This window comes from Lissotriton vulgaris, chromosome 5 (genome assembly GCF_964263255.1).
Source record: "Lissotriton vulgaris chromosome 5, aLisVul1.2, whole genome shotgun sequence".
Taxonomy (NCBI): Eukaryota; Metazoa; Chordata; class Amphibia; order Caudata; family Salamandridae; genus Lissotriton; species Lissotriton vulgaris.
In genome coordinates, this window is record NC_141693.1 from 1,635,966,817 (window position 1) to 1,635,979,590 (window position 12,774).

General features: G+C 40.9%; 1 protein-coding gene across 1 annotated transcript in view; it reads left to right on the forward strand.

Annotated features, from left to right (window-relative positions):
- The window catches only part of SCN4A (sodium voltage-gated channel alpha subunit 4), a 1,232,571-nt gene that overhangs the window by 830,491 nt on the left and 389,306 nt on the right, over positions 1-12,774 (forward strand). The window contains exon 14 of the mRNA XM_086923780.1: positions 5,746-5,919. Within this exon, the coding sequence (XP_086779906.1) occupies positions 5,746-5,919 (174 nt within the window). The remainder of the gene's footprint in view (positions 1-5,745; positions 5,920-12,774) is intronic.

A 12,774-nucleotide genomic window follows, 5' to 3' on the forward strand; every position in this document is an offset into this window, starting at 1 on the left:
TGTACCACACTACCCTCTAGGTGTAGTGTATTCCCTTTGAGCACACATGCACCCACCACATTTTGATCACAATCACACTTCCACATCAACCTGATGTAGGCCAGGGGTGAGTTAAACACACTGCAGCTGAACTTTTTTAAAAAGCTGAGTGCGCCTATAGGCCTCACTACAGTGGAGTGGAGAAGTGTGGCTCAATGGTTAGAGCGGCAGACTCTGATGCAGAGGTCTAGCCTGGGACCAGGGTTCAATTCCCCGCCTCGGCGGGTCTTAGGCTCAAAATTCCACGGACCTGATAATTCTCGCCTTGGTGCCTATTCCAATCATGGAGTCCCACTCTGAAACTCTGGGCAATAACTTGCTTAATCTTCACAACGGCCCCCACAACGCTAAGGATGCCTGGCCTCCACCTTGGGGGTGCCCAGGAGTGGACGCCTCACAGGGAAAGCCAGGATGGGTTCCACAGTGGTATTCGTACAAGCGCCTTGAGACCCTTGCAGGTGAGTAGTGCGCTATACAAGTATCAATTTACAATTTACATTTTTTACAGTGACAGAGAGTAAACAGGACATTTTCACTACTACTGATCACTACACAGTATGCTGCTACATTTGCGCCGTTTAACTCCTGGGGAAGACAGTAGCCTTCCGCTACTATGAGGGTAGTGCTTTGGGCGTCCCTCCTGGTCCAACAAGACCACAGTCCATGTGGCAGGTCTAAATCATGGGGCACACTCATGATTCATGTTCGTCTATGATAAAAAAAATCAGCAATAGGGTTTCAGACCGCCATACAGTTGGGCACTCGAGGCATGGGTACACCTCTTTCACCATTCAGAGGATTTTTGCATCCCAGCACCCAGCTAGACTTAATTGCACACATTTTTGCCATAGGACATTTTCAAACACGCTTAAATAAAATCACAATTAAGAGAAATGTATTGGTAATATATACATTTTTCACAAGAGTGCATGTTTGTGGGCTATCCATGACACCATGGCTGTCATAGTTGAAATAGTAGGTGAACAACCACAAACCTTTTCACAGACCCCATGCAGACATTGTTTCCCATGGAATATACACAGTCTAAATTTAATAAGGGTTCATGGGAAAGGGGCTGTCCACTCAAACAATATGCTCTCAAGTTAAAAGCACAAAACGTTAAAGATGAAAATGTTCATTTGCATTTGAATTCTTCAGGAAGAATTTTCCATATGGCAGAAACTCTACATCACTGCATATTGCATGAGCACTCCAGGGCTACTTTTGGGATTATTTGAAAATATAATCCAAATGTAGGAGGAATCCTGTCTCTTGTTTGTCAAGGACAATCTGAAGATAATGGAACATCAAGCTCTACATGCCTCAAAAGAAATACTTCATCACTCAAGAATTTCACTAGCTATAAAACATCTTCAGCGCCCTGTCTTAATTGTTTAAAATGCTGAGAGGTATTTGCTCATTAAGTCTACTTGGACACTGTAAGAAATTGGGTTGTTGGTTTAGTGGGGTGAAAACCCTATTCCAGCAACAACCACAATCCTTGTCAGGGTAAACCACAAAAGTTGTCAACTTAGCATGTGCTTAACCCTCTGGTAGCTAGGCACAAAAGCAGTCAGGGTTAACTTAGATACAAACAGTAACAAAGAGAAAACGCTAAAGTGTGAAAGAGCCTAGGCAAGGTTAAATAATAGCATATGTGCAGGCAAACCAAATTAACACTATATATTTACAATGTATCAATATAACATGCATAACTCTTTCGTTATTTATTACAAAATATATAGTTTATTATAGAAATGTTCACAAATCAGACGGTACTAAATAATTCATAGAGTGAAAGCAGCAATATCATTTTATACAGTGTCCTATATTGAAGTGTATGTAGAAAATGGAACATTTACAATATGACTTATTTACATTCTTTTTCTTTTATTTTTCCCTTATGGATTTAAATAATTATTATTTTATTCATTAGGCCATAACATAATTGAAGAAAAGGTCCACAAAGTGAATGGTTGAGATGGGCAAGAAAGACGAGATGTGGTCGTAATTATAGAGTACCTGCAGCAACATGCAGTCTTCCTTCTAAGCTCAAGGATTTGCAGCATTTTAAATACCAGTCCTGCATTAGTATATATGAACCGTTTATTTTCTATTCCATCGATATTGCATATGTTGAGGCACCCTGAAGCGAAAATCAATTAACGTCCAGACCAACTTATACGGTAGGCTTTCCCCACCACTGGATGCCGCATACAAAATAAAAGGCTAGTCAGAGTACCATGCGCTAGAATTTGCTTGAAGAATTATTGAATGTAGTGACCGTTTCCTGAAGAAGGTATCTCCGCCGAAATGTGCGTAGTGTGTCAACATACCGCCAGCCTTCTTGCCCATCTTATGTCCCTGTAACTCACAGAGCAGACCAGCCAACTAGCCACTGGAGTCACATTTGGTGGTCCAGGGTTCAAGGAGATGGTCCAATTGTCCTTGAAGCATTGAAGTAGGCCTTCAAGCAGCAAGACAGTCCTCTGGGGAGCAAGACAGGCCTCTAGCTGTAGGTTAGTCGTCTGGGGAACAAAGGTGACCTTAAGCAGCATGGCACTCCTCAGAGGAACACGTAAGTCCTTCTGAAGTCTTTCACAGGTCCAGGAGTGTATTGAAGAGGTTTTTTGAAGGTCCAAAATGTATACCTGGTACCAGTTTTTGAATTGGGGGAATTTCCTATGCCACCCCCACATCTAATCCTGGAACAGTTTCCCCTTCCCCTGCCAAGGCTCTAAGAACTCTTGAGTGACAAATGGCTAGTGTCTGGTTCTTTTGTGTGTGCTGGAGGCAAGCCCTTAGAAGTCTAAGAGGGGCAGGGAACAGCTCCGTCCTCAGCCTTCCTGCCAGGATGGCCCCCCTGACAACACCTAGATCCTTTTTGTCTCACTCTCTGTGAGGAATACACAATTCCCAATAGCAGAGCAATTCAGAATCATGTTACCCAGGACACTGGCAAAGGCCCAAAAAGGTTAGGGCAAGAAAATGCCAACTTTCCAAAAGTGGCATTTTCTGAGGTCTGACTTAAAATCTTAGTTTACCCTTAAAGAGAATTTGACATTATAGTTTGAGTCCGAATATTCCTACTTGCTCCCAATCAAAAGTATGTAATAAGGTAACCCAATGTTACTCAAGTGAGAGCTAGGCCTTACAATAGTTAAAAACAAAATTAGGAGTTTTTCACTACCAGGGCATGTAAAACTTAAGAAGACATGCCCTCGCATGTCCTACTTTTTCAATACAATGCACCCTACCTCACGGGCCTTTAGGGCCTACAGTGGGGGGTGACATACATGTGTTAAAACTGAAGGATTAGGCGTGGCAATAGGTTTTTGTACTACCATATACTAGGGACACACAAGTACATTAAATGTGTCAATCAGGTGTAGGTCAATTTTACCTTGTTTTTAGAAGAGTTAAAAAACACTTTAGCACCAGTTGGTTAGCAATGATAAAGTACAAATGCCATCACAAATTAATTCAGGAAACAGGAGGGGTAAGAGCACACCAAAAATGCCAGGTCTAACATGCATGCATCTCCTTGAGCAAGTATCATACGAAAGGCCTAACAACGATGTATCATTTGTGCAGCCACCTTAGAGCCAGGCAGGGGAGTCAGTAAATTCCAAGTTATTCAAAAGTACCTTTTCAGAAACATCTCCCAACTTCCAAAAGAAGGGCACAAGGGTTTAAAAAAAAGACTTCAGATCCACTCTCAAGTTCACTGCTGGACCTACGGAAGGAGTCTCAGAGGATTGCCTGCTGCTGTGACCTGCTGAGTACTCTTCCAGACTGCGCTGTACCTCGAAGGACTGCTTTACTATCTGCAGCTTGCCTTGAACCCTCAGAGGCGAGTCCTGCTGTTAAGCCTTGCTTCTACACATGCTCCCATGACTACCAGAAGTGACTCCAAGGGCTAGTTTGCTGGCCTTCTGTTCAGAGCCACAGGGACAAAAACAGGCTCCCACCATATTGACCTCACATCTTGACCCATCCTGGGTGGGTCCTGAATCCCCAAGAGGTGTCCCAACCCTCCCGGACCCTTGGTTGTGGTGCTTAAGGTGCCCTGATGGACAATATCTTAAACTGAGGAATTTAGACAACATTTGGCCAAAAAGTGCTCAGGCAACCAGGAGGAGACTGGGACCAACCTGCTTGCCTATCCACCGAGACACATCGCTGGTCGTATTGACTTTGCAGCTTCTCCCACTATGTTCTTCTCCACCGCAGCCTATCTCTTTCAGTTGTCCTTCGTCAAAGAGATGACTGACCTTGTGAAACTGTCTTTGGTTACAGCCTTCTGCCTTGTCCCCCTGAAGTTTTTCGACTTCTATTACAGCAACTAAGTTTAAGTGTAGAAATCTTCACCACAGCTTCTATCTAAGGCCATTCGACAACAGCGCTCCCTCCTCAGACACCTACTGCAACCTTGCCTTGCTGAACTTTACCTTTTCAGACATTTTTCTTCAGAAATGTTTTTAAGTCCAAAGGTAAGCACTGAGCTGGCCCAATCTACTGCTTGTATCTGAACCACGCTCCATCGTGGTCAGCCTTCACCTTTAGACTTTGACCCGGTCTTGCACAACTAGATGTTTGCTGTTGGTGCCTTGATCTTTTAGGCGCTGGTTTCACTTAACAATCTAAAAATTAATAACTCTGGTTCTACTGATGGATATTTGTCATTTTTGTGTCAAATATGTCAAATATGTTATTGGTTTGGGATTTTTCTTGTGTTGTGTTTTCACTTTATTACTGTTTGTGTGTTGTATAAATACTTTACATGTAGCCTTTAGGTTAAGCCTGACTGCTTTTTGTGCCGAGCCACCCAGGGTTAAGGAAAGATTAATTTAGTGATTTTTTTTAGGTTTACCTCTGCATGCAACTGCAGATGTTGCTTGACTACGTCCTTCAATTGTGATCTGACTGTAGTAGTGTAAAACCTGCAGTGTGACGTGTCCAAATAGCTATTTTTTGATGGCCAACGTTCCCTGTTTTAAATATTAATAAGTCACCACGGCAAAAGCCTTGTAGACCCACAAGGTAGGTTGATGGTATTTAAAAGAGGGACACGTAGAAAATGAATCACACCATGTCCCTACAGTGGCAAGGCCTCAAAATCTATTTTCACTGTGAGAGGCACGGCTATCTTATACAGGAGACCTGACTACAGATTATTGTGTCTCAGGTTTGTGACCAGCTAGAAATATATTCAACAACTCTTGGTTATATTTATTAAATTACCAATTCAATGGTGTAGTTGGATTTTTGTTTTCGAGGTAGGAGGACACTCAGCTCTCAGGGCCTATGTTCAATGTGACTTAAGACTTTGGCCAGCTTGCGGTTGCCTAGACCCATCGCTTTTTGCAATGAGACAAAGAGGAACTACTCGAAAAGTTGGTAGCCCAGCTACATATATAATGCTGAGAACAACATGAATGTTGTCACTTTTGTTCTATGGTGTGCTATGAATAGTGTTTATATGCCTTAAAACTTTTAAAAAGCAAATAAACTGCTATCACGTCTGCTTCACTTGAAAAGTTGAAGTTTTCTTTATACCGAACCAAACCATATTAAAGTATTGTGCAAGCACAAAAACGTGAAGACGTGAATCTTATTCACAGTTGAGATATTTTCACTTCACCTAAATTGACCCTAATATATATCTATATCTCCTACTATCTTATGTCTGCTTGCTTTTGGCAGGTCTTTACAGGAATCTTCGCAGCTGAAATGGTTTTCAAGATCATTGCTTTGGATCCTTACTACTACTTTCAGACAGGCTGGAACATCTTTGATAGCATCATCGTCACACTCAGTTTGGTGGAGCTGGGACTTGCCAATGTGCAGGGATTGTCCGTTCTGAGGTCTTTCCGTCTGGTAGGTATCCCTGAAACTTTACCCAAGTTTAGTTTTGTTTGGTGCATGGATTTGAGACCAATAATAATAATTGCCACAAGACTACTATTGCACTAGTATTGCATTGGACTTACGATATCAATAGAATTTACAATATGTGTGTAAACAGTAGATCACGTGTTGAAATCTTAGCAAAGCATGGTTAAAAATAATTAAAGGTCATCTTAGCAGAGTACTATGTGATTGAAATGACAACTGCAAAAAATTCAACGGACGGATGGGTAAATGCAAATTAGATTAATTGGCTTTGCCAATGCTTATTTTGATTTGGCCACCTTCAGTAGCCGGCATGAAGGCAGGGAAACCTTTGCTTCACATTTTAATTATTACTCTTCATGTTTGCATGTTGCCTGAGGAGAGGCCTCACAGATAGTGCACAGGATATAAGGTGTTTGCCTCTGTTGACCCCCATTCTGCATGTCTACAATGTTTAAACCATCCTCCCCTGTTGCCACCACCCAGCTGTGCGCAAGGATCACTACACGTTTTCAAATGGTCATTTAATGTGTGTGCAAAAGAGAAGGCAAGAGCCAGAGGAAAGTAATGAAGAAGCCATGCACCACCAACAGAGAAAGAAGGCTCAGGACTGAGGTAGTTTGCTGCCAGCTAATAGATCCACAGCTTTGCAGTTCATAATGCAGTCTACGAGGATGTTCCCACAGGGAGCTTGGGATTGGCAGTCTATTTGTATTGGATGATCATCTTCCTACAGTTAAATACGGCCCTACTTGGGTTATATTATTGCATCCATCTCTCCTTTCCCGAAAGTAATACATTTGTCCTAATATATTTTTATGAAGCACTTTATAATGCATCCCAGCCCTTTCTAAGTGCTGTAAATAACAAGTTTTAGTATTAGCAAAGTTAATGCTACTCAATTTGCCAATCTCTGTAGAAGGGAAGGCTCAGGTGGCTTTGCCAGAGCTGTACCCTCTGACCCATAGATAACAGCAACTTGGCTCACTGAGTAATCTTACCTACTTAAAGCTAAGCATTCCATTTTTTTTAGTGAATGTATGTCAACATATGTGTGTTGTGCTATAATCTTACACCATCACGATTAGCACCTAACCACCTAACACTGATGCAGATGAGCCAGCTTAAGGCTATTGTCTTTCTCATGATATGATTTTTATCACTTTGAATTTAGCAAAAACGGGAACCCCAGCAACAAGCTTCGGGGCAGAGTAATCCTTTCTTCCATTTCTTGATTGGCAATTGCAAAATTTAAAACACTGTGTTGGTTAAAAAAAACAATAGTGTAGACAAGAGTTGGTGATAACTTGTATTGAACCATCAAAAGGCAATGTTACAGAGATATTTATAAGCTCTGCTCACATATAAATGAACTGAATTCACAAAGAAAAAAGTAGTTATTGCTCTACAGGCTAGGGGTGGTTTGAACAAGGGAGGCATAAACCTGGTGGGAAGTAGATGCCTATGGGGGTCACATTGCCCAAAAAGATGTTTGAAGTCTGGGTCACCGTTCCTGTTTCAAGCTAAATGCTTAATTGAAAGTGAATGAAGAAGTTGATGTGCCGGCATAATCAAATACCATGGTCCAGAGACAACACTATCCATGTGAGATGAGCCAGAAATGTAGGCTCAGAAAGAAACAATCCATGTGTAAAATCAGTCGGGCATTACTTCATAATTTAAAAAACCATTAAAAAAGTCAGTAGGTCTGGTGTTGTCCAACAGCTTTTTGGTAATTCTTGATTTGTTTTGTCATGGTTTTTTTTAATACTTTATTGTTTAGGTAGCTGCTGGGAGTTTGTCAGTTAGGTGACAGCTTCTCCCCCTCATCAGGTCAGAAATGGCCCATCCTGCCAGCTACTGTTCCTCTTTATCTCACTGTCTGGAAGTAATATTCAAAGATAAACTGCCAGCTACATCTGGTCATTTGACCCAGGGCAAGATTGCAGGGACCAAATGGTTAGGACAAGAAAATGCCAACTTTCGAAAAGTGTAATAGCAACAAAGGGTTTGGCCATAGGCAGCTGGATGGGACTGTAGTAAACTAAGAAAAAAGGTGTCCAAGCCGTCACATTCCAATGCTGCTAAACCAATTTAACACACTAAATGCCATCAATTCAATTGTTATAGGCTTGAATAATTGATTTGCTACTTCATTCTATGCACTTTACTCCACATATAATTATATGTCAGGTAAGTGCGGATACATTTTAGTCAAGAACAAATTATACATATTAAGGAAACAAATAAAACAAAAACATACAGATTTGGTGATGAAATAATGATATGTAACAAACAATACAAAAACAACAGTTGATGGACAGAATGCAGAACGATGTCATACATTCACCCCAGTACAGAGGTTTGTAAAAAACTAGGTTTTAATGAAAGGCGGAAAACGTTTTGCGACTACCTTATAAAAAAGAAAGAAGAGGAGTGTATAAAATTTAGAAAATTATAGTACTTCGCACACGTTTTTAAAGTATTGAATCTAAAAAGGGGCGCCTTAGAAACCAGGTTTTGGTGTTTTGATGATTTTTGAGTGGAGGGCGACCTGGTTTTCTTTTCTCTCTGTAGCTCCTTTTTGAATGTATGAATCATGGTGCAAACAGGAAATTCAAAACCAGGACTGGAACTGTTTTAACATCTACCCATTTCTGACAGTTCATTCAGTCCTTTGGTGGTGCTGTCGAAATGAGCTATCATGTAGGTTTCTGTTCTTAACAGTGAAGCCTCAGTGTCACCCCCTCTTGATGATGTTTGATGACAGATAGCACAGTCCATTTAAACTCATGTTTGTGGTGATTGGAGTCAATGAAGTGGTTCACCAAGGGTGCTGTTACAACTTTATTTTTTATCCTTGATCGGTGCTGCTCTACAAATTGACAAATCTTTTGTGTAGTTTTACCAAAGTAAATTCTTGGGCAGGGACAAACAATTGCATAAATGACGTTTTTTGTCTTGCAGTTGGAGAACTGTTTCCTTGTCCACTTAATATTGTTGTGTATAAAGTCAGTACCACTATCGTGTTACTACAATTCGTGCAGGTACCACATTTATGGTGGCCCGTCAACGGCTTCATATTAAACGGTGTTCTGAGGTCTTTTTTTTCTACTGGAAGGGATTAAGTCTGCTCTTACAGTTCTTTGCCTAATGCTCATATTCTTCTTCATAGTGAAGAGAGGGACATCAATCCCAATTCTGTATAAGGTGCCAATTGTTTTGTATAATTGACCGGAATGCATTCATTAGTGGTCCATACGTCGAAACACACACCAACTTCCCCATCTTGGGTTTCACTTTTTTGATGAGCAAAGACTCTTTTGGTGTACACCATGCCGGTTTGAATGCATGTTTCAGCAGTTTTTGGGGTGGAAACTGCGACAGTGCAGAATGGCATTCTTGCCTGTTACCTTTTTGTGAAGCGTAGTAGCCAGTTTGTTCTGATGGGGAAAGACCTCCATGTCTAAAAAAGCTAAAGTTGTTCAGCTCTTAGTTAAGGTGAATTGGATGTCTGGATGTCATGGTTGAGCCACTAGAGGAAGTTGTTTAATTCTGACTCGGTACCACTCCAGAGGCACCACCATCATCAATGTTTTGATACCATTGCACAAGAGTCTTCTTGAAAGGGTGGTTGTTATAGATAAATTTGTCCTCGTACCTAGCCATATAAAGTACGGTCATCTCTGGAGCAAAGGGACAACCCATAGCTGTCCCTTTGATTTGCCAGTAGAATGTCTCCTCAAACCTGAAGAAGTTTTTCTTGAGTGGCACTTCAGCTAGTTGTAGGATGAAACTCGTGGGAACTATGTGTGGTTGTGTTTTGGCTTCTAAAAAGAATTCCATTGCTTTCAGTGCTTCATCTTGCGGAATCTGGGTGTACAGTGAAACCACATCAAAGGAGACAAGCCATTGCTGCGATTGGTCATAAAGGGTATCTTCGGCTTTATTAATAAAGTCCATGGTGTCTCGCAGATACAAAAGGTAAAAACTCTTTGAGGAATGTGTCCACGTATTTAGAGATGCGATCCAGTATCCAGTCACACCCCGATACTATTGGTCTCCCCGGGGGTTCAGGTAATTGCTTAAGGATTTTTGGGAGTACGTAAATGACTGGAGTCCTTGTATGTTTCTTAATCAAAAATTCAAACATCTTCGCCCGACAATCCGTTGTTCAAAGTCCAACTATTTGGCTTATTTATTCCACACGTTCACGTGAAGGACCCTTTTGGGTCGGACTGTAGCATGAAAGGTTGTTGACCTGCTTATGTCCTTTGTTTTTGGCCACACAACCACAGCTCCCCCTTTATCGGCCTGTTTAATGACTATATAGTTGTCTTCCTTCAAGGTTTGTATCGCTCTGTGTTGTACACTGGTCAAGTTGTTTTTCCTCCTGGATTTTCTCTTCTCAATTTGTTGAATAGAAGAGAGGACGCCCTACTCAAATGCAAACCTTTCTCTAGGGATGGTATGGGCTGGTGGGATGAAGCTGTACTTATTTGCCAAACCTGATGGTTCAATAGGTGATGTCTCCCTGGAGGAAAAGAATGCCTTAAGTCTTATTTTGCAGAAGAATTCAATCACTTTCGTCTTCAGTCTGGTGAAGTCTAAACGAGATGTTGGTACTAATTTCAACCCAAATTGAAGGACTTGTTCTTCTTCTTTTGAAAGTTGTTTGTCCAATAGATTCACAATGATTATGTTTTGTAAAATTGGCACTGTGTGCGCATTTTCCAAGGCTGAGGTTTGAAGCAAACTTTCTTTTGAGGTTGGCCTTTCTCTAAAAATAATTTTACCTTGATTGCTTTCGATTTGATGGACCTTCGTCTGAATCAGATTCTCTTGTAGGCTCCGGAGAGGATGTTTCAGAGAATGTCTGGAACATGTTCCTAGAGTGGCCTTGATATTCTAACAGAGCCCTTCTAGATTCTGCTTTTGTGTAAAAGTCCTCTTTTAAGTATGGATAAAACGACTCCAGGTTAAACGTTTCTAATGTCTTTCTCAAGTTTAGCTGATTTAAAATTAGTTCTTTCATGCAAATGTGTTGCGCTGTTTCAATGGTTTGCACCATCTTGTACAGGCTGCATTTAGTACTGACACAGCTAAAGCCTTTTTTGTACTCTGGATCGTTCGTAAATATCACCAATACATTTCTGACCTGTAAGCCCCAAGGTATTATGCCTGCTTTCAGACTTTCCAAAAGAAAGAGGCCATTTTTGTATGTTTTTTGTGAAGGGGCATTATTTTCTCGGACTCATTTTGTTGCTTTGCTGAGGTGCTTAAGCAAATTTGTCTTAACTTTCTAAAAGTGGCAATTCTAGAATTGTTACTTAGATGTCGGACTTTACCATTGAAGCAGGTTTTAAATTGCAATTCTTTACATACCAAACTCAACATTCCTACCTGCTCCCAATTAAATGTTATCACAAATTAACTGTAATTAGTTAACTATATCATATCCTTTAGGACAGGCAGACCTTGCATTAGTGAAAAAGGAATTTGAGATGTTTCACAACCAAAACATGTAAAAGTTAAAAGAACATGCCCAACTTTTTTTTAAAAACAGGACCCTGTCCTATGGGCTGCCTCCGGCGCTCCCTAGGAGTGACTTGTATGTGTTAAAAATCAAGGATTAGCCTTGTAAATGGTTTATTTTGTCAGGTCAAAATAGCAGCTTAAACTGCAAACACAGGCTGCAATGGCATGCCTGAGGCATGTTTAAAAAACCTACTTAAGTGGGCGGCACAATAAGTGTTGCAGGTCCACCATTAGCATTTAATATATACCGGACCTCTGTACTGACAGGTCTAACAGATGGCAATGAAATGTAGTTTCGCATCTATGTCAGCAGCAGTTTCAGTGAGACTGGATTTAAAATATGGACATGATATAAAATGTTGAACTTTGTGTCCCAGGTTGAAGACCACAGATTTCTCTTTGAGAGTGAGACAATGCCAGTGGCTAAGCAGATATCTGTCACTGTCTGTGTATTTTGTGTAAAGGGAAGTTTATATCTGCCCATCCTCTTATATCCGTACAGTTGTGTCAAAAATGTTGGTTGCATTGGTAGACTATTCAAAACCACAGACCATAACATAATCTGAGTTTTATGGAATGGTCAAAGCCCACATGCAACTACTCTAATGTGCCACGTAAGCAGACAGATGATGAATGTACAAGCTATACCAGTTTTTTTTATATAAATAGGTTCAAAAACTCCCACCCTTTCATAAAAAGTTTTAAATATTCTGAAATCCTGCAAGTAGCCACACCAGTTCCAGAGACCTGTACAAATTAAAGAATTTAGCTGGGGAAGATAGTGATAGAATGTGAAAAAACAATAGAGGACATTAACTCTTCAGTACAGACTTCATTTGAGCATACTGAACTTGTTTGCTTCATCTTACGTGTCTCATTACCATCTCATCTCTATCCAACTCTTCACAGCCTTAAACAGTTCATCAAGTTCAATATTCACGTTCCATTCTAACCTCACCTCTGATAATTCCAGACACATTGAACTCATTCTCCTCATCTTCACTTTCAATCTATTTTTCCTCCAGCGCCAACCTGGACAGACAGTCTGCAACCATGTTACGTAACCCAGGAATCACCTCACAATCATGCTCATGTATCTGAGAGACCTGCCTTTCAATGCTCATGAACACCAGATCAATCAATCAAACAGTCAATCGTATAGTATTTGTATAGTGTGACTAATCATCCCAGGTGGCATCCAGGAGATGTGCTTCAGGTATCCGTTGAACAGCCAGGACTTTAGTCCTTTCCTGTACTGGTCCAGTGAAGGAGAAGTGCAGAGGTGGTGGGGGAAGGTGATCC